This window comes from Mastigoproctus giganteus, chromosome 5, assembly GCF_048544385.1.
Source record: "Mastigoproctus giganteus isolate SK-2022 chromosome 5, ASM4854438v1, whole genome shotgun sequence".
Classification (NCBI taxonomy): domain Eukaryota; kingdom Metazoa; phylum Arthropoda; class Arachnida; order Uropygi; family Thelyphonidae; genus Mastigoproctus; species Mastigoproctus giganteus.
The window spans coordinates 50,961,622-50,989,123 of NC_143579.1; the positions used below are offsets into that span (position 1 = coordinate 50,961,622).

The 27,502-nt window shown below is 35.2% G+C and overlaps 1 protein-coding gene across 2 annotated transcripts in view; it reads right to left on the reverse strand.

Moving 5' to 3' along the window:
* LOC150085385 (uncharacterized) overlaps positions 1–27,502 on the reverse strand; it is a 237,836-nt gene that overhangs the window by 133,473 nt on the left and 76,861 nt on the right. For both annotated transcript variants that reach the window (XM_090373192.1, XM_090373193.1), the window contains 4 exons: positions 17,111–17,355; positions 10,763–11,042; positions 6,699–7,009; positions 4,424–4,544 (listed from right to left, as the gene is read on the reverse strand). In XM_090373192.1, the coding sequence (XP_090229318.1) occupies positions 4,424–4,544; positions 6,699–7,009; positions 10,763–11,042; positions 17,111–17,355 (957 nt within the window). The remainder of the gene's footprint in view (positions 1–4,423; positions 4,545–6,698; positions 7,010–10,762; positions 11,043–17,110; positions 17,356–27,502) is intronic.

Genomic DNA, 27,502 nt, shown 5'->3' on the forward strand with positions numbered 1-27,502 from the left:
ATTCGTCTCCTTCCTTTTTGAGTTAATATAAGTAAAGAAGTTTTTGCTGCTTTTCTTTGTATTCTTTGCTAGAGACTTCTTGTAATCTGCCTTATATTGCCTAACAGCCTTTATGACTTGATTACAGACTAGTTTATATCTACCACAGGCTTCTGTATCACCTGATAATTTATACACAACCATGCATTTTTTTCTCTTCCACAAGTTGCATTAGTTCATCTGACATTTGTTTAGATCTAAGCATTGAACAGTATTTCTTTGTTGGTCTGAAAAGCATAGTAGCTTCTATAATTACTTCACTGAATGCTTTCCATTTAGAATTTGCTGCTGGTGATGTCATCAATCGGTCCCATTGCAGTGATCCTTACAAAAGCAAAAGCCCTCCCCTTTACCATTAACAGTAGTTATGTCTTTAAGTAAATCCCACATCAACACAGTGTGATCACTGCCACCCAGTGGCTCTTTTACAGCAGATTCTTAATGCATGAAGAATCACTGCTGATAATCAGATCAATAGTAATACTTCCTCTTTTGTTGCCTAAAATGCTTCTGTAGAAAACAGTCACCCAATAAATTTACAAAAAGTCTTGCAAATGTGTGCGTGACCAACCCACAAGTTCTAGTCAAAATCTGGAAAGTTAAAATTCCTCAATATAAGACATTCCAATTTACTGACCCACTATTTCTCTGTATAGTTGTGTTATACTCATCACTGTCATTAGGCCTATAACACACCTCTACTCTAATTTTTGTTTTCCTGGTGCTTACGTCACAGAACACCAACTCAACATTGCACTGGCTGCCTACATTGATTAGTTGTACTGTTCAGATTTGTTTGTTTGTTATTTGGTTTTTTTAGGAGCATTAGCAACTAAGGCCATATTGCTCCAGGATATGCGGTGGTCATTCCCTGACCTTTCCGCATCCTCCATATTTGGTGCTTTAGATTTAACATACTTCTTAAACAAGAGCATCATCCTTATCCCCTCCTGTCCTCTTTATTCTTTCTATACACTGAATATACTTGCATGTACATACATGCAAGTATTCATATACCTGGTCTTACTTTTACTTATCCAAACACAGCTCATGTATTTATTTGTTGCATGATGACCCACAGCAGAACTTGAAATCCCCAACACCTTGCTTTCCAGGCTGCTGCATGTCCCAATAAAAGAAATGCGAGAATCACTTTCACCTCTGCCAGCAGCTCTAGTTAATCTATTAGTCTGTGTAACCCCCAAACTAGCAGTTTCCCGACCCACATAACACTGTCTCAACAGCATCAGCAAATATTCTTGCACCCCTTCTATTTAAGTGTATCCTATCTCTGTAAAAACAGTCTCTCCTGTTAACGTTCACAGACCCGTTCACCGAGAAAAATTCTAACCCACGAGCCTTGCACGGTCTTTCTAGCACCAAATTGACAAGGCTCTCAACATGTACTCTCTCCTATTGTGTCTAGGCAAAATTGCAGACACTTTCAAATTGAATCTTAAATCACAACCTTTTCCCAACATTGCCCAGTATTTTAAGTAAGTCTTCAGATCTCCTACTCTTAATATCCTAAGTGCCAATGTGTACAACAATATCACCTTTCATGCCCTTAAATGATGATATCTGCTCTACAATGTCATCTACTTTTGCTTCTGGCAGACAAACCCTGGTTCTATTCCACCTATCCTTTTTTGCACAATATATTTCCTATTTCTCTGACAACAGAGTCACTGACAATAACTACCTCCATCTGGCATTGAGTTGTACAGCTGAAAGTTTGATGGATTCCAATTTTAATTTCTGAATTCAGAGCATCCACCCTATTCTTCAAGCTCTCGAGAATAAATGTTCATCATAATGCTAGGTCACCTAATTTCTTCACTCTTTGCATTGACATACAAAGACCATTTGCTGCATCATGTCCAATTCCGGATAGATCGGCACATTTCAGTACGCTGTGATTCGTAGGAGAACCACCACTTCAGTTTTCCCCAAGCCACAGGCACTCCTGCTACTTTAAGCCCATTGCTTTGCTGCCATAGTCTGAGGCATCATTTCTGTTTAAATTCAATTTAATTTTTGAATAATACACTAAATGATGCTACCTAAATGCAGTAACAGATATTATGCTATCAAGTTTTATGCTATACCATTACATTAATTGAGTTATAGCCATGCTAGGAATAGGATCTAATCATGTAGGTATCAACCTACATGATTAGATCCTCCAAGCTACTTATTTACCACAATTAAAGCTCTACAATTCTACTACCATGCACACTACTAGTTACATGATACAATATTCATGTCAAATCCCCAATACAGAAGTTCTATGAATATTCTATATGCAGATATCTTCCACATATATATAACTGGGCAAGACTGTTTAAGTCAAGATTTTGTTCAATTTGATTTCTCCTTCTGTAGAATATGATGTCAGCTCAACTCTCTCTTGCTGCATAACTATCATACTTTCTCAACACAAATCCAATTTCCTTTAAAACTTTGCAAAAATGTATGCCTACCATTACAATTTCTTCTTTTCTATAATTAAATCAACTGTACCATTCAATGCGTGATTAATGTTACTGCTATGTTGTTCGGACACTATCTTATGGAACCTTAATGAAAATGTCCATTACAGTAACAGGTTTACTCCTTGCAGGCTGGTGTTTCCAGGAGTAAAAGTCTGTCCTTTCAGCAATGCATATTCTGCTATGGTGCTTCTCTCAAGTGCTAATGATGCAGTCATTCTATCACATGCAGACACATACACTGTCCAGTCACGGATGACAGGTGATCTATCCAATTTTCAGAAAACTCTTATTGTTGGAGCATGTTTTTATCAGGAACCAAATGAGAAAACAAAGGAAGTTGCTAGTGGGTCAAAAACAACCATCTCAAAAGTAGGATACAAAAGGCAAATGCAGCTCTAAATGAAAGAAATCTGGCAGAAAAAAAAACCTTACTTCAAGAACAAGGCTGCAGGAATTTAAAGGAAACTTTACTTCAGAATAGAAGGTTCAGTATACAGCAACTGACTGAAAAATTCAATTTAAGCAAAGAAAGACCCATTTCAAACTGAACTATGTGATGGGAGGTGAAGAATCTGGGATTTGGTAGTTGTAAGTCTATATGAAAGCCATTTCTTTCTGTAAAAAAATTTAAAGATTTGTGTGGAGCAGTGATTCCAATGCTGGACTATGGAATGGTGAAAAAGAGATCGCGTGGTTTGACAAGTCTGAATTTACACTTTTTTCTGCACCAATAATAGGGGGAAAAAGTATGGCAACTGCCTCATGAAGCCATGCATACATGTCTTGTCTCTACCACTCGAGTGGCTGGAGGTGATGGGAGTTGAAGAAGAATCTGAGATTTGGTAGTCTTAAGTCTATATGAAAGCCATTTCTTTCTGTAAAGAAAGTGGTGACATCATGATGTGGGATATGGTCTGTTGGTATGATCTAGGTCTGCTAATACCATTAGGTCCTGTCAACTCCAATGAATATGTTCTGTTGTAGTGGACCAACTTCATCCTGCAATGCTTCATTTTACCTATACTATGATGGATTCTTTTAAGATGACAAAACAAACACCCACCATGCAAAAACTGTATCTGAATGGTTGAGGAACATTCGCAAGATTTTCATCATCTACCCTAGCTGCCTAATTCTCTCCATCTGAATCCAAATGAGAATGTCTGTGATATATTCAACTTTGCAGTTCTCCACTGACCACAATACAACATATGACAAATATCCTGATGAAAGAATGTTTAAATCTAGAGCTAGACTCCCTCAGACACCTAGTGGAATCCATGGCATAATGTGTATGGGCTGTAATTCAGGTAAAAGGTGGCCCGACTAGATATTGAATGGTTTCTAATTTTTTGGCAAGTGAGTCTATGGAACATTCATTAAAGGGACACTGTTCTCACTTTCCCTTCAAAAGTAATTAATGTCACCTTGGCATAATCTGGACTGGGTTTGTAGACTTTCCCTTCCAGTGACACTGATTCTTGCATATTTGCACTTTAGCTAGCCATATATTAATTTCAAAAAATACCATTATATTACAGCACAACAAACACTGTCAGAAGTGCACCATGATTCTTTGTTCAAAAACGCCATATCAGAATGCATTCACTAACACAGAGTCAATGCAGTCAGTCATCTAATCATAGATGATAGTTCAATGAAAAACTTCAGCTAAATATTTCTCTACATTTTATAGTCAGACTCTGTACTATTACAAAGTAATCAACTACTTTTTTGTTTATTTCAAGTGTGTGTTTTTTTTTGTTTTTTTTTCATTGTCATAGTTATCTAAGAACTATTTTCTGCTGAAGACGACCTAAAATAACACTAAGTGCTCTACAAATTATAATAATAATAATAAATAAATCTATTCTGATTCAATAAAATACCTCTTTTGGTACTTTCTATGTCCTTTTGCATATCCTGTAACTTAGACCAAAGTGAAATTTTTTCCTCCTTAATTTCTTCAAGGTGACGTTGGTATCGAAGTGTCTGGGACTTCAATTCATCCTGAGAAAGGAAAGTGAGGAAACATTAGAAACTTTAAGCAACTGTTAATTATTTCAAAAGTATTAAAATTGCGATGAATGGAAAAATTCAAGCTGCTCACACAAGCAAGCAGCTTCATTTATTAATGTAAAAATTCTCACATCATTATTTTATTTCTTTATCACAATGGATGAATTTACAAGGGACAACACAAAAAAAAAAAATTAAAAAAAAAAAAAAATAGGTCCCAATACAGCCAAAGCAGAAATTCCATGTGTACTCATGTACATTTTGGTACCAAGTTTATTGGAAAAGCTTTGTTAGTTTAAAATTGGTCTTTATGTGTTAACAAAAACTAAACTCTCACATTTCTAAATGTGTGGAATATGGTCAAGTGTTTATACATAAAATAAGAAAGAGATAAATGACTAATTTAAAAGCAAGTAAGTTTACATTTTTCCTGGACATGAAATTATGCATATTTTATGTTTAGTTCAAAACCAGTTTTTTGAAACAAACACTTGCTCCCCCACCTCTCAAACAACTGTATGCTTTTACCCATAAATTTAGCAGAGTTGGACAAAGTGGTACAGTAATATTTGTTTGTTTTGTATTAGTAATCCTTTTCCACTACATAACAAAATTACAAATGCAAGTTATATTAGTTCTTTATGCTCTTCATTTTAAATTGTATGGTTTGAGTCATTCTATTAAAAATAGTTGAGGGCAGTTATAAATTGCAGCAAACAATGTGTATTATTTGCTATAATACATTTCATTCTAAAAAAAAAAAATTTTCTAAATTACCAGTTTCAACTGGCCAATAAAGCATCCTGTGAACTGGGACTGTCAACTGTCAGTTGACAGTTTTATTTCTTACAGTATGTTGTCAGTTGTCATCATAATGCAAGAAATGTAGTAACAAACTGTACATTTTGTAAAACTGGTATTGTGATAAAATTCAAATACTTCAGTTCATTCAGTGACAATTCATGAAACTTCCTTATTTTATCCTCAAACTATTTCAGAAGGAAAGGGGGATGCTAAAACTTTTCTCTGATGGTGCAGATTTTCTTAGGCTTCCAATATCGTATTTTTATGGAAGCTGCTTTTTGGATATTGTGTTACCAATGACTGTTAATTGCTATTGTAATTCCATGACACAGCTCGTAGCTGATAATATATAGCAATTAATTAGATGAGGTTTAAAATATTTACATTAACTTTGCAGAAGGTACACTGTTGCAACCCCCTTTTATTTTAAAATATTAAAATACTATTAGAATTACAGTGCTGTGAATTTTATTGTGGGTTCAGATGCACTTCAGTTTAAACCTGTATAATTTTTAACTATTTGATAATTGAGAGCTATTAAGTGCTCGATAATTCCTATATTCTATTATATTATAAATCAACAGGGATTACCCAACATTTATAATTTTTAACTATAAAACGTACAGCCATAAAAATTCTGTAAGTAATCCAAGTTGATGTGAAAAATGCCAAAATGCCCACCATGTGCCCTCCCATGTATAATCTTCAACAGTTTTGATTCCTGCTTCAATTTCTCTTGCTCTGCAGCACTGTGATTTATAGATGAGGCAGTCAGAAAATTGTTTGGATAACAAGACTGCTATTACTAAAGATCTTATATGTTCTTATTATTCAATATAGTATCCAAATAAAGAATAGAATTATAAAGTGCACCATTTTACACCATTTCCCTGCCCCACAAAAAAAAAATAAATAAATAAATAAAATATATCAAATGTTACACATAATGCAATGGTGCACCTGGTTGTTAACATTTTTATTACATCTAATATAGCATTAAAAACTATCAGTGTAATATGCAGAAAAATATGTAAAATTTAATGTAAACCTGAGCATTTAATTATATGAATATTTGCTCATATGAAATCCTTAATTTTTAATCATTAGAACTGATGGCAACATAAATATGCAACATGGGGGAAAGATTATATTAAGTTAAATCTCATATATGAAAACTATTCAGACTTGTGTGTGCATTATTTTATTTCTTTATCACAATGGATGAATTTACAAGGGACAACACAAAAAAAAAAAAAATAAAAAAAAAAAATAAAATAATAGGTCCTAATACAGCCAAAGCAGAATTCATTCCTTGATTAAAATAAATTCCTTGATTCCTACCTTTTCACTTTCTGCACTGTGCATCCTCTTCACAAGGTCTTGTAAAGCAGAGCGAACAAGATCTATGTCCAAATCAGTAACATTCAGTGCTGCTGTCTGTCGTAAAGGGGAAGCATCTTTTTCTCCTAGAGGACTACTTTCCTTTTCTGTAAAAAAGGTATCAGCCAATTTGGCAGGAGAACCTTGCCGCGATGACCAAGGACTAAAGAGATGGGAACTGACACCAGCACTACCTTCAATACCCAATCCTAAGGTATAGCGCAGAGACAGGTGGATACTGTTTAATTTATTCTCAGTATCTCGCTTGGATGCTAAAAAATACAGAAGACAAACAGAGTCTCTACATACTGAAATGCATAATTATATGTACATAAAAATTCTACAAAGTACTACAATTGAATGGCAAATTTATAAGGACTCCTCATCAACCAAGGCATCTACTACTCCATGGCATCATGTCCCTATCAGGTTACATGAAGCAGGTAGTCAGATACTGGGGGGGGCGGGGGTGTTGCAAGCATGCATGTGTACTTTGGTGTTCATACGAACACACACACACAATTCAATGAATGGACAGACCAAAGTACAACCCAAGTGACTCAGTTTCAATATGAGAGTGACTGCTAGATGTGTTGGTGAAAGTATCACGAACACTGCCACCCTGCTGGGATGTTCATAGTGTCTAAAATATATCCAAAATGGCCTAACAACCATAAAATGTTCATCCAATAGCTGTCCTGCAGCTGGAAACAGCTTGTCAACATGAGAAGCTGGAGGGTGAAAAAAGAATCATGCAGTTCTAGCAAGTGGATTACAATCAGCAAAATGACAGCACAGTATAGCAATGGCATGACATTAATGGAGTACAGATAAGTGCCCTCATATGGTTCCACTTTTGTGAGCTGTAAACAATACAGGAACACTGGCACTGGACATTTCAAGAGTGGGAAAAAGGTCACTTGGTCTGATGAACCCTGGTTTGTTGTTCCAAGTTGATGAAAGGATCAGGGTATAGTTATAGCAGCAGAACAAATCAATGCCAGGTATCCATACTTCACTGCAGGTTAGTAGTGGAAGTGAGATGGTGTGAGGATAGTTTGTGTCTACGTTAGGTCTGATGAACAGTGTTTTCAGGACACATGATAGGATCCCTGATGAGAGTGATGACACATGATAGGCCCTCCTAATTTCACCTAATACCAGTGAAATCAGTGTCCAAATGCTACAGCCTAACTGAATTGTGTTACCAACTAATTGAATCCCTTCATACTAACTGTTTATCCATTTGGTAATGGTTACTTCTAGCAGATATGTCATATCACAAAGCATGGATCATTGAAGAATAGTTTCAGGAGCACAGAAAAGTGCTAACCTCAATATACTTCACTGTCATGCTCAATCAGTTCTCAACCTGATTCAGCATCTGTGGAACAAAGTGGTATGAGCTCTTTGAGACAGATCACCTGCCATCCGATGGCATGTGAACGAATCTGCATGGGCCAGCATCCCTGTCAAATATAGTCAGCATTTTGTGGAGGCCATACCCTAGCAACATGAACCTGTTCTGAAGGCTAAAAACAGTGCCACTTACTCTCACATTAGCATTTAATATATGAACATTATTAAACGTTCATACATTAAACACTTGAGTTTTTTCTTTTTTTCTTTTTCTTTGATTTGGTAGTTGTTGGCGCATCGGCTTCTGTGGCCATATTGCACCTCCCAAGGTTTTTGCAGTACTTTGATCCAAGCCCGAGGCGGGAATCGAACCCGCGACCTTTGGGTTGCCGGGCAGGTACTTTACCCACTCGGCTAGCCCGGTCGGCTTAAACACTTGAGTACCAGAGTGTTATGATATAATGAAGATTACCAGTGTAAGCCAAATTGCATTTTATCAATGATTTGCTATATCTTTGCATTTTATTGTTTTGCTATACAAGTCAAAAGTGAGACTGCATTTGGAATACTGTGGAAGCTACATCTAAAGGCAATGAGTGAGCTTTTGGGCTCCATAGAGCTTGGAAATCAGGAAACAGGAAGGGGGGGCAAAATGAATGACTGCAGTGGGTCATAAATGCTAAATGTTGTGGGAAACTACCAAACTAAACTTTGGGAAATTTATGGGGGGGAGGGAACTGCATTCCTAAGTGGTCAAGATTGACAGTCTGGCAAAATTTAATAGATGATTGAAGTAGTAATGATTAAGCTTGCATAACCTGAATTTTTATTCTCTAAAATTTTGTTGAGCGATTTAATTCCCACAAAGCAAAGTGACTGTTGCATACACTGAATCTGAAAATTGCATATGTTTTAAAAGATAAATTCTCTTATTAGCAAGTCAGAAAACTGATTTTTTCAGTTGGAAAAAATCCAATTTCTTCTTTATAAAAACAAATTAAGAATGTTAGATGACAGACATTTTCCAATTTGGATGGTGGGAACCTCTGTTTTCAGTTGTAAGAAATAATATTTAGCCTCTTAATTATTTGAGTTTTAAATTTCAAAGGTAAAAGATCATGCATGAAACCTCTCACCCCCACTTTTTCACTTAAGACAAAAGAACATTTAAGAAATGTCAATCACATTGATTCTTAGCATTAGTAGAGGCATATGATGCAAGAAAGCAAGCTTATGCAGCATCAGCCAAAAAATAAATAAATAAATAAAAAAAAAAAAAAAAAAAACCACTCCCATTTCACCCCTCCGTTCATTCGAAATACCTGTCCAGCTGAGCCTTAAATTTATTTAGGCTATCAACTTCCACAACAAAGGATGGAAGTCTGTTCCACCAACCAACTACCCACTGGCTAAAGGCAAATTTCCACACATCTATCCTACATCTGTCTTTCCTCAATTTGAATTTATACCCTCTCAGGTGATTATTCTGAGCAAGAGGAAGAATCCCATCGGCATTGAGCATGCTCAAACCATTCAAGGCTTTATACACCTCTATCAGATCACCTCGCCGATGCCTAGTCTCCAGACACTGTAATTTGCAAAACTTAAGCCTTTCTTCGTAAGAGCAACCCTTTGTTCCATTCACTAATCTTGTTGCCCTTCTCTGTACTCATTCCAGCAGCTCTACATCCTTCTTGAAATGAGGCCTCCAGACCTGTATACAGTACTCAAGGTGTGGTCTTATACAAGGGAATAATCACCTCCTTATCCCTGCTAGAGAAATTCCTGTATATCATTGACAAGACACCATGAGCTACTCTTGCAGCCCATCTGCACTGCTCAGAGAACTTCATATCTGCCTGCACAATCAACCCCCAGGTCCTTTTTTTCATTCTCAACCACTGTCAGTGTAGTACCACAGAGTTTATACGTTGCTCTGGGGTTACTGTTTCCCATATGTAGTACTTTACATTTGTCAATGTTAAATTTCATTTGCCACCTCTCAGCCCATCTGCTCAACCTTTCCAGATCCTGTTGCAGCAGCATAGCGTCAGTAGTGTCCTTAACAACCCTGCCAACCTTTCAATATCATTTATAAATACAGAAAACGATAATGGACCCAGACTGAACCCTGAGGGACTCCACTAATAATATTAGCCCATGATGGGCAGTGTCCATCAAGTCCAGTCTTGCCATCAAGTTTAACTAATTGACTTTCCAGAGCCGCTACTTTCCCTTCTGTGACACTTAATTGCATATGTAATTCTTGAACACCCTGTGCAGCTTCTAACACTGATCTTTCTAGTCCTGCTCATCATAAGATCCCGCAACTTCTAAGAACAGCTTAGAAGGTGTAGATTGCAAAGCATATCAACTAGATGCTTTCAGAAAGACCAGATTGAGGTATATAAAGCCCTGAAGTAAATCAGTAAAATGGAAGAGAGGTACTTTGGAATGGAAGAGAGACAAGAACTGGAGGGCACATATAAAATTTTAGGGAGTAATTCACCAGACACAGTTGTTAATATCAAAAGGCAAATAATCTCTTAGTTATTCAACTTTTAAATTCCCAACATAAAAGATCATGCATGAAAAATGGCTTTTCCCCCCTTTTCACACTTAAGACAAAAGAACATTTAAGAAATGACAGTCACAATGATTCTTACCATCAAGTTTAACTAATTGACTTTCCAGAGCTGCTACTTTCCCTTCTGCGACACTTAACTGCATACGTAATTCTTGAACATCTTGTGCAGCTTCTAACACTGATCTTTCTAGTCCTGCTCTCTGCTCTCCAAGAGTTCTTTCTGCAGCCAAACTTTCTTGCAGTGTTGCCTGGTGCTCCTCACGTTGCATTTTTAATCGATGTTCCAGATCCAAAAGTTTCCGTTGCATATTAGCAAATTCCTTTCGTGCTGCTTCACGGCCTGCTTCTGATTCTAATAGCTGTAATAATCAATAGATGTCAGAAATAAAATTAGAAAAAATTTCATGCTACATTTTTTTTTTTTTAACTGAATAAGAAATACAGGGTGATTCAGTAAAATTCAGCATTCACAGTAACCAAATTGTAAATGTTAATTTATTAACAACTTAGCATTACAATGGCTAAATGATATAAGAAGACTGTTTTGACATCAGAAAAAATAAATAAAAAACTAATCACTTATACTTTCCCCATTAAGTGATTCTGTGAGACTAAACTTTTAAACAAACTCTCTACCTCACTGAGCATTGTACTAATTAAGCCCTTCTGTCTGTCTGTCTGGTAAGTTACCCCCCTCCTAAAATTTTATTTATATTCCTCTGGTTCTAGATATTTATATTCCTCTTCTATATGTGAAAATACTTTCCAGCCACCCTGGCAAGTAATTTATTCCAAAAATCTAGAACATGCTAAATCCAGCCTTCTGCTAATACATATCATATTGCATTGTCCATTCTCCCTATCATCCACAATCTTTATCTTCATCTATTCTCCACACTCACTGTCACCCCTGCAATCCCAAGAAAAACTTATCCTCCCCATAAGCTCAGGGGATGCCAGAGCTATTATGAGTTACTTGACAAAGGTAATGCATGGTTCACCCTGCCACAGCTATTATGAGTTCCTACTTACTTGGCCCAGCTCCCTGTGTCCAGGACAGAAACTAGTAGACAGTGGCATTCCACAGGTCCCTAGGCTAAGTGGCCAAATGAACAACATAACCTAACACTATACTACACAATACGCACATTATCTGGGCTTTAAAGAGTTTGTATTACATCACAAAGTTATGACCAGAGTTGGGGGAAAACCCCAGTGACACACGGCAAGAAACACTATATACTATGTCCATTCAGAGCACTGCTCATAAATTGAAACAGTCAGGTACATAAAATTTAAGGCAGTTATAACATATGATATAAATAGTTTACTTTCAGGAATATGAAGATTGCTATTATCTGTTAATTGTGTCCCATAGTCTCTTAGGAAACGAAGAGTATTCTTTCCCTTTTGTATGTTGAGCATGGTACTAATATGCAACTGATTGACTGGTCTGTGTTACAGATCTAATACCACAGGGATTCTCCCTGAGAAAAAGAAACCATGTGTGATATGGGTAAGAGTAATTTCAGTTTCTTCTTGATATTCATGTGCTAGTCATCCAATTTTCAATTTCTGGTTTTATTTTAAAAAGTTTTGTGCCTGTCACATTTGCTGTTTCTGTTCATGACTTTTTTATTATTGCTTTCTAACCATTACGTGGTATTAATAACTGTGTGTCTGGTGAATTACTACCTAATATTTTACGTGCCTCCTCGTTCTTGTCACCTACCTGTGAAAAAAAAAAAAGTACCTACTTTTTATTTTACTGATCAATGTCAGAGCTTTATATACCTTAATCAGGTCCCTCCGAAAGCATCTAGTTGACATGCTTTGTAATCTGCACCTTCTAAGCTGTTCTTAGAAGGTGCAGGATCTTGTGGACATCAATTAATGCTGTTCAACTACTGCCCTTCTGCAAACACTCGCTTGAAATTCTGTCCTTTTTTTAGATAAGTCTCCAAACCTGAATATAATATTTCAAATTTGGTCTCACCTATATCCCTATATCTCATATGAAAGGACAATAACATATTATCCCATCTAGCAACCTCATTAGACTGTTGAGAGAACTTCTTACTAAACTGTATTAAAATACCCAAGTCCTTTTTGCCTTCAATGGTGTTGAGTGCAACTATCACTCCCATTTTCCCCAGCTGATAATTAACTTGTAAGGTTATATATTATTCCTATTCAAAGTGTGTCACATCTTAAATACTGAATTTCTGTGACAGACATAGAATCTTGCATTAAAACTTAAATTCCACTTTTTAGACCATTTGTGTATTTGCCTGCCTTGTACTACAGTAACAACTTACCATAGTACTTACTCTCATCAACCCTGCCCACCTTAATATCATATAGCAAATTAACATAAACCTTCTAATACCATCATCAATATCATTAATGAAAATTAGACACAACAAGAGTTCTAATGCAGAACCCCACTCATAACACTTCCAATCAGAGCACTGTCCATTTATAACCATTCTACAATGATGGCAAAACTTGGCTGATATGTGGTTTATGTGGGTAATGTGAGCTGTACTGTGGACTGGTGGGTGGCATAGGATGTGTTACTCATGTTCATGCATCAGTTGCTTTAAAACCTTATCCAAAATACATGAAATTTCAGGGTATAGTTTACAGATGTCCTTCAACAGAAAAGTCTAATTGTAAAAATTTTGTTCACTTTCAAATATTTCTTACATACAGAATAGTATATAAGAAATATTACATACCATTATAATAAAATGCCATACCAATGGTGGGGCAATTATGAATTCCTGTTAACTTGAAATGTATTTCTAAAAATACAAACAGAATATATGCAAAAATGCATATCTCAAACTGAACTTACTGAAGGAATATCTGTAATAAGTTAACTGGATAATACTATGCAATGTTGCAAAACTACATTTAACTCACTAGACACTTTTTGTTGTTCCTCTACATCTTGGTTAAGGATATCAGCTTCCTTTTTAAGGTTAAGCTATTACATCTCTTTAGTATTAGTATTATTAGCAACAAGTGATTTGAGAAAGCCCACTTATAGTGCATTGGCAAAAAAAAAAAAAAAAAAACTAGCCACTTCATCTATAAATTCCATCTTATAATTTGCTTAATTCTTCCTTACATTTATTCAAACTACCCACATAACACCAAATGGAAGCTTGTTTCAACAATCAATTACTCTTTGGCTGAAAGCATATTTTCACACATCTATCATGCAATTATCCTTTCTCACTTTTCAATTAAAATTTATGTCCAATGTGTGTGTTGGCCAAGAAAAAAAAGCAAAAATGCCATCAAGCAGAGCGGGAACTATGGTTGGGTGAATTGGGCCCCAGGCACAGCATTTTAAGGGTGCACTGAACCAGTTATATATTTTAAGATTGCTTCATTTTTGTTTTAATTAGAGTCAGACCTCTATTTAACAAACCTCTTTATAGTGAATTTTTTGAATTCCTCTTGGTAATCACATGTAAAATAGTTTCTGTAGAACAAAGAAAATTTCCATATAATGATCGGATTATGAGAGACAACTTTGTATGCATTTTTCCCACTCCTGGCCTTTAGGCAATTAGAAAGCACAAATTATGGGTTAAAGGAATTACCATTCTGCAATGTAAGTGGTGCCTTTGAAACCTATGCAGCCACCTATCCCATATACCAAGAAGTTGCAGTGCCCAACTGCTTTCCATAGCCAGTCAGAAGATTAAGGCGTATTCATCACACATATAATAGCCTCTGGTCGACCTGTGCTTTGGTCCCAATTAATAAACAGATTGATAAAAAAATCTCCAAGAAATATGGTAAAGTGAATTAAGATATTTTCGGATATGCAGCTACCACAGCAGAAAAAAATGGATATACCAGCTATATTTCAAGATGAAAGAAGAAAGAAAATAAGAATGGCACTTTACGAATCGAATCTTCGGATTTCAATTTATCTGCCAAACAAGAAATTTGTATTGAAATTAAATACATCTTGGTTGTTCTTGTGAATGACTCAAGCAACAGATTTGAAAAACTGAATACTGAAAATCAGATTTTGATTTTCTATTTGGAACTTCACTCATATTAATTAATAAATATGATTTGCAAAAGGCTGTTTCCGACCTTGCATTAAAATACAACAAAGATTTAAATTTCAACAGAAATTTCAATAGAAATTGAAAGTTTCAAAAATCGTGTTTTATCACATCTGCAGGATTTAAAATCAGTAACTCCTTTTTCAACTTTTCCAATTCATTCATGAGTAACAGATTCATGTCTAGTGTTACAAATTTTTCTTACCCTGCCTGTAACAGTAGCTTCCTGTGAAAGGTCCATCAATAAACTTAAACTGATTAAAAATCGCCTTATATCAACAACTGGACAAGAATGACTAATATAACTACATCCATTGAAAATCATGATGCACAAAACATGAATTATGATAAAATTATTGATAATTTTACTCCGGTAAAAGCGTAGAAAAATTCAATTAAAATAATACATCTCAATTGCATATTTTTAGTTTATTTTATAATGTTAAAAGTACCCTTTATTATATTTCACAATATTTTGTTTCTATGATTTTATTCTAGATATGTAAACAAACTATCTGTGATTTTTTTATTTCTTTTAGTTATCTGTATTTTCTTCATAGTTTATATAGAAACAAAATGTAGATATAAACAAATGTTTAAGTTTCTTTTTCTTTGATAATTTTGTTTTGTTATATTCATTGTATTATTTAAATTATTTTATTAATAAATATATGGAAATCATAGATCATTGCAATAGTAAGTTTTATAAATCCATAAAGATTGCTACCTGCATACAATGGGGAGGAATAATTATATTACTTTTGCCCCAGGCATAGGACTGCCTAGTTCCATCTCTGTCAACAAGATTTGGTTTACTTATTGCACTTAAAGCCTTAAATTTTTAAGTCATGTCTCCTCTAAGGTACCTAATTTCCATATGCTGCAATTTGCAGATCTGAAGCTTGATAAAAGTACCCTTTTGTTTCTCTAGCTAATGTTTGCTCTTCTCTGCCCTCAACTTGTCAACCAGTTCTTTATCATTTTAACTCTTAATATTACCAAAAAAGCTATTCACTACAAGGAAAAATTATTACCAGGCATTTTATTCAGAATCAGTCATTCTGTCTTCCAGTTCTTGTAGAGAGACGCCATTTGCTTAACTTGTGAACCAATAAATATGCCACCTTTCACTTCTGCATCACAGACAAGTTTGGAAACATAGATTGTACATGCTTGAAAGCATCAACCTTGAGGATTCAATGCTTTAACAAATTGTTTGACCAGTCCCAGCATAACAAAAAGTGGTGGAAGCAAGACTTTGTTTCTTAGAACAAAGAGACTGTTTACTACATTGTATGCACTATGTTGCAACTCAATTCTGGCAGACTATTCTCTTCTCCTGTAGTGCTGATCTGCCCTGCTGTGCCAGAGGCAGGAAAGCTAGGAAACATAGTGAAATAACCTCACAAACCCAAAAGGAACCACAGCATCTTGAAGTCCCCACAGACATCCCATTTATGCTATTTTTTTTATGTTTATATTATAAATCATATTATATTATTTATTCCCACTGTGAAGCAACACAACTTTCAAACTTTTAGTTGAACTGTCTATAAAAAGATAACTCTTCTGGACTGTGACTAATATTAATTTCTCCATGAAGATCAATCAAACAGCGCCAGAATTATGTAACAGTATAAAAACATACACGAATGAATGCCTTTTTTTGTATGCAGAAGTTTTGTAGCTGGGATCCAGTAGTTTCTACTCTTTTAAATGAGATGTAAGGAGCTCTACATTGTATCCCATTTACTTACATCAAATTTTTGCTGAGTAGGAAAATATAGTATTTTACTTGAATACACTTATGAGGAGTAATATCAACTATCTTGTTCCCGGGTTCATCGTCCAATTCTGAAGACTTCTCTGGAAGGTAGATTTGGAAACTGCAGGTCATTATTATGTGGCACATACACTCCAAAGTTTCAATCTGCAAATTTTAAGCTTTAATATAAACCAAAGTAGCAGTCATCGTGATTGTTTGTGGACTATCTCCATATTCAAGGTATGGCAAAGGGCATACACTTAAAACTACACAAAATCATCCCTCTAATGTTGATTTGCAAGGACCACAACCAAAATGCAATGACCACAATTTGTCTTGATTACACAGAGTGAGCCAAAATGGTCAATTCCTTTCCTTTTACTGCTAACCTAAGCAAAAAAATTCCTTTCTGCCTAACCTTATCCTTCCCCTCAAGGAACTTTATTACAGATTAATTTATATTTATTTATATTCTAGTGTTATTTACTGCCCACGTTAAGAAAACTTTATAAAAGTTTATTGTTAAAATGACAACTATAACAAATTTCCAAATTATTACTGATTATACCTTTTGTTTCAATCTAGCTGTCTCCTGTTTCAGTTCTGTTTCTCTTTGTTCATCTCGTGCTCTCAGACCCTGGATATCATTTAATTCTTCATCTTTAGTTCTTACTTCAGATTTCAAGAAGGTAGCTTGCTGCCATATGGATTGCAATTCCCTTTTTGTTTCCAGTCTAGATTTTTCAACATCACGAAGGGTAGTTCTCAAATCATTGCACTCTTTAGTCAACTTTATTTTTGCATCTTCAAGAACTACATATAATAAAAGTTTTCCAAAAAAAAAAAAAATTAATGTAACTAAATTACATTTTATAAAATCATGCAATATCTATTTAATGGAAATATTTTCCTAACTTGTTTCAACTTCTTGTGAAATTAAGATGGTTACAACATTTTAATAAGGATTTAAAGATTTCGCAATCTAATGAAGTGCCAGATAAAAGTGATGAAAAGAGAAGAGCTACCAATTGTAAAGGAAAAACTGATGAGTGCTCTAGAAAATTCAAAATCTTTATGTGAACAGTTACAAAACCTGAGAAAATGATCAATTATTACTTTTTTTCTAGTCTTAATTTTGCAATCAGAATATGTCAAAGTGGTGACCAATCATATTTAATTTTAGCTGCCATCTTAAAAAAAAAACTTCATACCAAATTTAAAGTTCCTTCCGGTTTACAGAGCTGATGTTTATTTAATTATCTGCCGTATGCATTTTCAGGGTGTGGTTAGTAGCGATGAAGCTGGAAATTTTTTCAGTGTAGGGGGATATTAACTTGAAACTTCAAAAATTTAATACAGAAAGATATACAACTTAGAAATAAATTCAATAAATTGAATATATGTTTGTTGGCTTCCATGTTTTACAGCCTCTGGAGATTTTGGCTACTGTAAAGAAATGCTTTAGTTTCATGATGTATTAATAAACTTTCAATATCCACAAATCACCTCATAAATGCACCTTTTCTAAATAACACCACAAACTTTTGAGAACCTACTTTAAAAAATATAGAAGTAATAGCTGTTGGTGCTAGGTAATAAACTGAACTTTTGTAGATAATCAATTTCAGGAAATACATAATTTATGTTGGATAGGAAGTTTGCTTTAAAGAACAGAAGTAAAAGGGATAGAAGAATAAGGAGAAAAGTTAGTTCAGTAAAGTTTAAAAATTGAGCCATGAATGGATATTGACAAGATGATACATATGTTCCAACTGTTTTGGAAGAAAGGAGTGGGTCTTAACAATGGTAATTTGGAAATACAGCTTTCATAGAAATAACTGTAAAAAAGATATGCAGCAGAAAATGATGGGAAGAAGAGCAGACTCAATTTATGAGAGAGAGAGATCATTATTTAACCATTACAAAACCAGAAATGCTCATTTCTGGTTTTGCAAAGAGGACTACACTTAAAAAGAAGAGATGTAAGAATTGTTTTTTTTTTTCTTGTGCTACTGAGGCAGCAATGGCAACCCCCATATAATACAGTACTTCTACAACATGGTTTCGCTCTAACATGATTGATAAATTGCTGCAATCCTCACACAACACAGTTGAGCTCTAACATGGTTTGAGAATTGCAGGAAATCTCACATAACATGGTATTTTTGAGCTTTTGTCCATTGGACAAAACCCTGGGAAAACCCTGCTGTTATGTTAGATGTAATTTTAAATGTTTCCATTCCTTTTTTGTGAATCCCTGCTGTTGACTCTCCAGTTGTTATTGCCTTCATAATATTTTTCTAAAGCACATTTCTGGAGGTCACTACCATAAAACAATAAAACAGTTTGCAGTTTCGGTTTATTGGTGTTTTCTGTTATAAACGGGTTACTAAACTGACTTCTTGCATTTGCTATAGTACCGATAGCTGGAATTCTCTGAGTTTTCACGTTATTATGGTGAAATGTGTTTTCCCCTCGATGAAAATTCAATCATATAAAAAACAAATAAAATTTCAGAAACTTATTACTCCGTATGTCACTTGTGCATATCGTGTTTGTTGCAACTTGTGCGCGCCGTGTTCTTTGTTATTAATTGCTTATCATTTTTATTGTTTTAAATTTTACAACCAACCAAAAAAAAAAAAAAAAAAAGTCAGGGAACAGAAATATCAATTAGTATGTACATATTACAGCATATTAATTAAGCTGTGAACGTAAGCATAAATTTATTTTTATTTTGCTAACTGTAAAATATTCTTCTGATTTTCACATATCATTTAAATTGGAGGTCCACTGTATTTTGTTGGGAGATCCTTGGGTTAGGTTTTGTGCCATTGAACTTGTGCTTGTTTGTGCCATAAAAAATCGTGACTTCGAAGGGTGCAATTCGTGACTTTTAAAGAGAGCAGAAGGTACACGAAATCTAGATGCTACAAAAGAGATTGTACTTAGAAGTGATGAAGAGGAAGAAAATTAAATAAACATACATTATCTGACATCAAAATATATAAGAGCAATATAGCTCAATCCTTCCTACTTTAATACTATTTGAAAAATATAAGAGATTTAAAAAAGGTATGAGTTAAATCTCATATTTTTCAAATTATCTGACATAAGTATCACAGTTTGTAAGGTAAGACATTTGTTCAGTTATTACTATTTAATTTACTACTATTATAAAAATAAAGTTAAAATATTAAGTTATTATTACTATAAAAATTAAATTTCTGATAGTTATAAAAAAAAGGTGTATTTTTGTTAACTTGTGGAATGTAATCCCCGTTTTTGTACTGGTTCTTAGTCCCGTATAACATGGTTTCGCATTACATGAGATTTTGTAGGAACCAAACAACCGTGTTACCTGCACTGTGTTTCAGGAAATTGAAAGCTTTGGGGAATGAGTGGATGCACAGATCAATAATTTTACTGGAGTTAAAAGTATAGGCAAATTCAGTACTTACACCATTTTCAAACTATCTTATTTAGATATGGAGTAACTTGAGAAGTAGTAGGGGAGTATGGGGCATTCTGTGGGTTCTTACAAGTAATAATGCTGTTACATTGAGTGACAAACTGGCTGTAAGACTAAGAGGAAATTATGAGAAATAATTGCAAAGTTAAGAAACCATTAGAAATCAAATATGTATATCAAATATTTCTGGGGAAAGAACTAATATAAGAAATTAAAATAAATGTACTGCATTTATATATAGCATGTGTTTAAGGGGAAATATTTAATAAATCTCATGTATTTAAATTATTTTTTTAATCAAAAATTGACAACATTTTACAGGAATATCAGAAACATGCTGTCATTCCAATATACCAGATGCAGAATATGAAGATATTACATAGAATGAAATACAGGAAAGACAGATTTTACAGAAAGCACTTAGATTCAAGAAGATTATTATTAACTGGATGGGAAACACCAGAATAACAGTACAGTCAGTCCTCATATAACACGTGTTTACATTACATGAATTCGATCATACACGATTTATAAATAGGGGAACGATATCTTATATAACACAAACCGAATTCGCTTATGCACAATTCGCCTTTGTGTTTACAAGAAATGGCAGTCGAACGCAGAATCACCCCAACAGAACGCAGCACGATAGGAATGAAGAGAAGATTCTGAAAATGTATTTGTGTTTTATATCAGTGAAGAGGAAACACATTTCACCATAATAACGTAAAAACCAACACAATTCCAGCTATCGGTATAATTGCAAATGCAATTAGATCGAGTTTACTACCAGTTTATAACAGATTCCACTAGCAGAAACGCAACTGGAAATTGTTTTTATTGTTTTATGGTAGTAAATGTGCTTTAGTAAAATGAGGTGTTAATAGTGTATCTCTGCCTTTACTGAATAAACTCAACTCAACTCAATTACTCAACTGAATAAACAACGGTGTTGTTTATTCAGTTGCTACACACGCGCAGCTTTGTTTATGTATATCAAGCGTGCCTCCTTGTTTTGTAATTGTGCTTTATTCTCTAAAAATGAGTAAAATACTTAAAGGGTGTGAAAAGGAAGCGTCCTGGTGAATACACTGCAGATTCAGAGAGAAAAAAAAAAGCAATATCGATAAACAGAGGCGGACTGGCTCAAAAATTCTTACCCAGGAAAATTTATAGTGGCCTCATACTACGGTTTATGGCCAAAATCACACCGGCCTCCGGCCCACCGGGGTTTCCCTGGTAAGGCTTATGGCCAGTCCGCTTCTGTCGATAGAGAAAAAATATGAAATTGTGAAACGCTTTGAGCGAGGCACCTCCGTAGCCAGGTTGGCAGGAGCAGCAGTGCATAGCACACGTTTCTTGATTAGACTGGGGTTCGAGCCCGTGATCACCAAATACGGAGGATGCGGAAAGGTCAGGGAATGACTACTGCATATCCCCGGAGCAATATGGCCTTAGTTGCTAATGCCCCTAAAAACCAAATAAACAAACAAACAAACAAACAAACAGCTTTAAGCAAAATGGAAAACCATGTGATATTGCACGTGCTACAGGCCTAAATGAGGCAATGCCGAGAATTACAAAGAATGCAGAGAAAATAAAAACAACTTTCACAGCAGGAACAACTGAAAGTGTAATTAAAATCCATTAGATTAAGACAAAGAATTGGAAGAGATGGAATGGCTGTCATCTGTTTGGATAGAAAATCAAACAAAAAACAAGTTTGCTTATGATAGAAGCAAAGGTATTAGCAATATTTTATTACGTAATAGTTGTAATAAAATACGTAACTATTTTATTACGATTATTTATTGTTTGGTAATGTTTTGGTTACAAATGGGTGTTCAATCTTGGGTGGTCGTCACCTAACCCTATTTTTCCCATAGGGCCTGTTGTTTATATTGCACGAGGGTTTCTAGGAACACAACTATCGTGCTATACGAGGACTGACTGTAGTATTAAAAAAAAGATGTTAAAAAGCAAACTTATATACAGTACCATTCAAAAGAAAAAAAAAAAAAAATTCCCATTTCACCTGTCCATTCCTTTTAACAGTTTGTCTAGTTCTCCACGATTTTATTTAATCTACATACTTCTACAACAACAGATGGAAGTTTGTTCCAACAATCAACAACCCGCTGTCTGAAGCCAAATTTCTGAGAAAATTTATCATGCAAACATCCTTCAATTTGACTTCATAATCCCTTGTGTGAAATCCGAGCAAGGTGAAAGATCCCATCAGCATTCAGGTTACTCAATCCATTCAAATCTTTAAACACCTGAATCAGGCCTCCCTGCAGGTGCTTAGCCTTCAGATGCTGCAATTTGCGGAACTGAAGCTTTCTTGGTAAGAAAACTCTTTTGTCCCCCTCCATAACCTCATTGCTCTTCTCAGTACTGCTTCTAACAGTTCCAGATCCTTCTAGTCCTGTATGCAGTACTCAATATAGGGCCTATCCATTGCTTTATACAATGGGATAATCATCTCCTTGTCTCTGCTGATAAAATTCCCATACATCATTGACAAAACTTTATAAACTACAGTCTATCTACAACTTAGTGTTTCATCAGTGATATACAGGTAGTTCTCGACTTGACTAGTTAATTCGTTCCTAGCGCGCGCTCGTAAAGCAGGAATTTATTTCACATAGACATAAGGTTAAAACCAAGGGTTACGTTCTCAACAATGAAATTAGTTAGCTAATTAGTTTATGATTAAACAATGATTGATTTATCCAAAAAAAGTGAAAATGTAGCCTATAAAAACAAGCAATTATAATAATAGAGAAATTATTTTCGACTTACAAATGTTAAACAACATTTATTCTTCATCATCATCATCGACTAAATGCACACTCATTGATCACTCATTATTGGCTTGGCACTCGTTGGTTTGTTGCACACAGAGTCATCTTCAGAAATGTTTCAAAAGGCATTTCTTTCCAAGATAATCTTCTCTTTTAATTATAAATTTCACGATTGCATGCATAAGCATTTTTTAAAGGCACACACAAATTGCAACTAACATGATTCGCATGGAGTAACAAGTTTACGAAGCTTAAAAAAAAAAAAAAAAAAAAAAAGGAATGAAGAGAAGATTCTGAAAATTTGTTTTTTATACGATTGAAGATTTCAGTAAAGGGAAAACACATTTCACCATAACGTAAAAACCCACACAATTCCAGCTATTCGTATTTTTGCAAATGCAAGAAGATAGAGTTTATTACCCATTTATAATTGCTTGCAGTAACAGAAAAGCCCAATAAACCAGAAAGTGCAAATTGTTTTTATTGTTTTATGGTCGTGACTTCCAGAAATGTGCTTTAGAAAAATATCACAAAGGAGTTCAGAATTGATTCTTATAACGGGAACATATAAAGATGAAAGTGTAGTGCATTTTAACGATTTGAATTAGTAACTAATAAAATTTACAAACCACGCTCACAACCTTTCATATGGCCTTAAGATCACGCTCGTGACCTTAAAAATGACATTTTAGAGAGATAAATAGCTTAGTTATACAGCAAAAATTTCAACTTCCGAGATCTTGAAACGAATTAACAAAAAACAATGTGTTATTGGGTTCACATTACGATATTTTAACGATACGGTGGTGTCTCTGGAACAGATTAATATCATAAAGCTGAGCACACTGTATTGTATAGCTATGCACGTGGTTTGAAATGCATTATTTATGAATGTTTAACATTCAGTTTTTGCAATTAATGTTCATATTTTCGATTTTGTTGATACTTGAGAAAGAAAAAAAAATCGTAAAGCGAGAACTGCCTATATACAGCTCACCGATATACAGGTGCACTGCTCAGAGAACTTCATATCTGATTGCACAATTACCACCAAGTCTTTTTCGTTCTTTATTGCCTTCAGTGTGGTATGTTGTTGTTGTTGTTTTGGTTTTTAGGGGCATTAGCAACTAAGGCCATATTGCTCCGGGATATGTGATGGTCATTCCCTGACCTTTCCGCATTCTCCGTATTTGGTGGTGACGGGCTCGAATCCCGGTCTAATCAAGAAGCGTGTGCTACGCACTGCTGCTCCTTCCCACCTGGCTGCGGAGGCGCTCAGTGCGGTACCACACAGTTGATATGTTAATGTAGAATTACTACTAATCTGCATTTGTGAATGTTAAAACTTGAATTGCCATGTCTCAGCCATCTGCTTAATTTTTCTAGCTCTTGTCACAGCAGAATAAATTGGATTACTGTCATTATCCACCTAGCCAACCTTTGTATCATCTGCAAACTTACATATTAATAAGCTCAATGTGCTTTCATAAATATCATTAATAAATATAGAAAACAAGAATGGATCCAGCATGGGACCCTGAAGAACTCCACCAATAACACTGATCAAAGATGAGTAGCATTCATTAATAACCACACCAGGTCTTTTTACATTCTATACTGCCTTCAGTATAGAATGTAAAAAGACCTGGGGTGGTTACATTCTATACTGCCTTCAGTGTGGTATCACACAGTTGGTATGTTAATCTAGGATTACTACTGTCTTACATTTGTCAATGTTAGACTTCAACTGCCCAATTTGTTTAGATCTTTTTGCAGTAGCATACCCTGATTACTGTTATTAACCATCCTGCCAGCCTTGGTATCATCTGTAAACTTACACATTAATTATGATGCCTACATCAATATCATTAATAAATATAGAAAACAATTGCCCCAGCAATGAACTCTGAGGAACTCCACCAATAACACTGGTCCAAGAAGAGCAGTGTTCATTGATAATCACCCTTTGCCTTCTGCTACTCAAACACCCCTGCATCACAATATCCAATCAGATTGGTCAGACAAGGTCATCACTTCACAAATCCATGCTGTTAGCAAAGCATAACTGCAATCCTGTCTAGCTGCTCCTGCATTATTTCATTAATCAACTAGTAATGCCATTATTTCTGTGGAAAAGAAGTCAAGTTAATAAGTCTGTAATTATTCATGTCACCCTTTGATCCTTCTGTGTGAAGTAGGGATACATTTACACATGTACCCAGTACATACAGACCCCCCCCCCATGAATCAAAAGATATTCTCTCATTATTGCTAAAGGTTTGTTTACCTCTTTTACTGTCTCCCTTAATATAACTGGATAGATTCCATTCCACTTCATGTGTCTTTTTTTATGTTTAGCTTCAACAGTTTCTCTTTCCAATTTCCCCTCAAGTATCACAAAATCATTTAGCTCCATGTTAGAATTTGACACACTTTGGCATTGCATCCCTAAAAAATTCCTCATGTGTAAATATAGATGAAAAATAACTATTCAGTTGTCAGCAACCTGAGCAGGATTATCAAAAATTAAACAATTCATATCTGGTGGACAAATGTGCTTCATCACCTCCCTTCTAGTTGTTATTGTTATGCTGTTATTTAGGAGCATTAGCAACTAAGGCCATATTGCTCTGGGGATATGCAGTGGTCATTCCCTGACCTTTCCACATCCTCCGTATTTGGTGGTCACAGGCTCAAACCCCGGTTTAATCAAGAAGCATGTGCTACGCACTGCTGCTCCTGCCCACTTGGCTACGGAGGCGCCCTCTCCCTTCTAGTGTTTACACAATTAAAGAAATTTTTGTTGCTTTTCTTTGCCAGAGTTTTGGTTTCATTTGCCTTAGTCTGTCTTAGTTTGCTTAATCTCCTTTTTGACTTGATTACTGACTAGTTTATATCTACTACTACTACAATATTTCCTAATAATTTATATGGATCCCATATAAATTATTAGGTAACTGCCCAATAAAGCTATTTTTTCCTCTGCCACAAATCTCATCAGTTCATCTGACAACCATTTAGGCATAAGCCTTGAACAATATCTCTTGGTATAGAAATCCTAGCAGCTTCCACAATTATGCCCCCGAGTGCTTTCCATTCAGAAATTGCTATTGATAACATTCAGTTGGTCCCACTGCCTTGAAATTAATAACTTTCTGAGACCACTGTAGGTCACCTTTTGCTTTTGTAAAGGTGACCTACAGTGGTCTCAGAAAGTCACAAAGATGTGACAGCAGTCACATCTTTGTGACTACTGTCAAATCCCACATCAATACCCTGTGATCACTGCCACTAGGTGGGTCTTTTATATCTGCATGTTTTTAATGCATGAAGGGTTGCTGCTGATAATCAGATCAAGAGAGTGCTGCTTTCTCTTTTTTCCACCCTGACATGCTGATGTAAGGTCTGACTTACTGGCCCTCTATATATCTGTACAGCTCTTCGTTATATTCATCACAGTCCTTTACACCTATAACATGCTCCTACTATAATTTTTATTTTCTCAGCCAAGTGCTTATGTCACACCAAACTGACTCAACATTGCATTTGTCACCCATCTCAATTGAATGCACTGCCTTAGATTTAATGTGTTTTTAGCTAAGACCCCCCTCCATACTTCTGTCTTTCTAAACACACAATGCATTCCCTCTATTCAAATCCGTTATGTCTGAGTGACACTGTGCAAGCAATGTCTACATGTCTACAATGAACACATTTTATGGCTTAACCAGTATTAAATTTCATCAAATTTATTTACTATGCTCCTAGGTACTTGGTCTATATATTCGCATACAAACAAATATACAGCCTTATCATCACAAGAATGAAGGTCACCACCAAACATGGTCTATTTAAGAAGTAGACAGGGTTAGTGAAGTAGGCAAAGGGAGGGGGGAATGAATGCAGATATTAAATTTATATTATAGACAAAGAATGAAATTGGAACAGAACGAATTCTATACATTATTAGATATATATCATTACCTTTATTTAAAATTATAATTAATCAAAAAATACCATAATCACCACATAAATCCTAAAGTAGACAATCTGCTGGTTCATTATCATGGCAGTATGACTGCTGGTTCATTATCATGGCAGTATGACTGCTGGTTCATTATCATGGCAGTATGACTGCTGTTTTCATTCTTAGTAATCCCAGCACAGCCCATGTATTTGCTTGTGCAATGAGGACCTCAACAGGTCTTGAAATCCCAGACACTTTGCTCTTCAGGTTGCTACCATGTACAAGAATCACTTACACCTCTGTCTGTGGCTGCTGTTAATCTATTAGTCTATGCATCCCTCCCAAGTTACCAGCTTCCTGACCACCCAAACACTGTTGATAGCATCAGCAAATAGTCTTGTATCCCTCTATTTAAGTGTATGCCATCCCTGCAAAACAGTCTCTCCTGTTCACAAGTCAGTCTGGTGTGATACAAAGAGCAAGCAAAAAAAAAATAGTAACAAGTGTTCTAGAGACCTAATAAATCCTTGTGTATGATAATAAGCTATGTGCACGATGGGAATGTATGGGGGGGGAGACACTTGCCTAATAACTGTGGCCTCTTGTATAATCCAGGCGACTGCTGTCTGTGTCAACTTGTTAGAATGTCAATAGGAAAAATCAATATGAATTGATCATTACTATAGATTCATCTGCTTTTAAAAATTTTCAAGT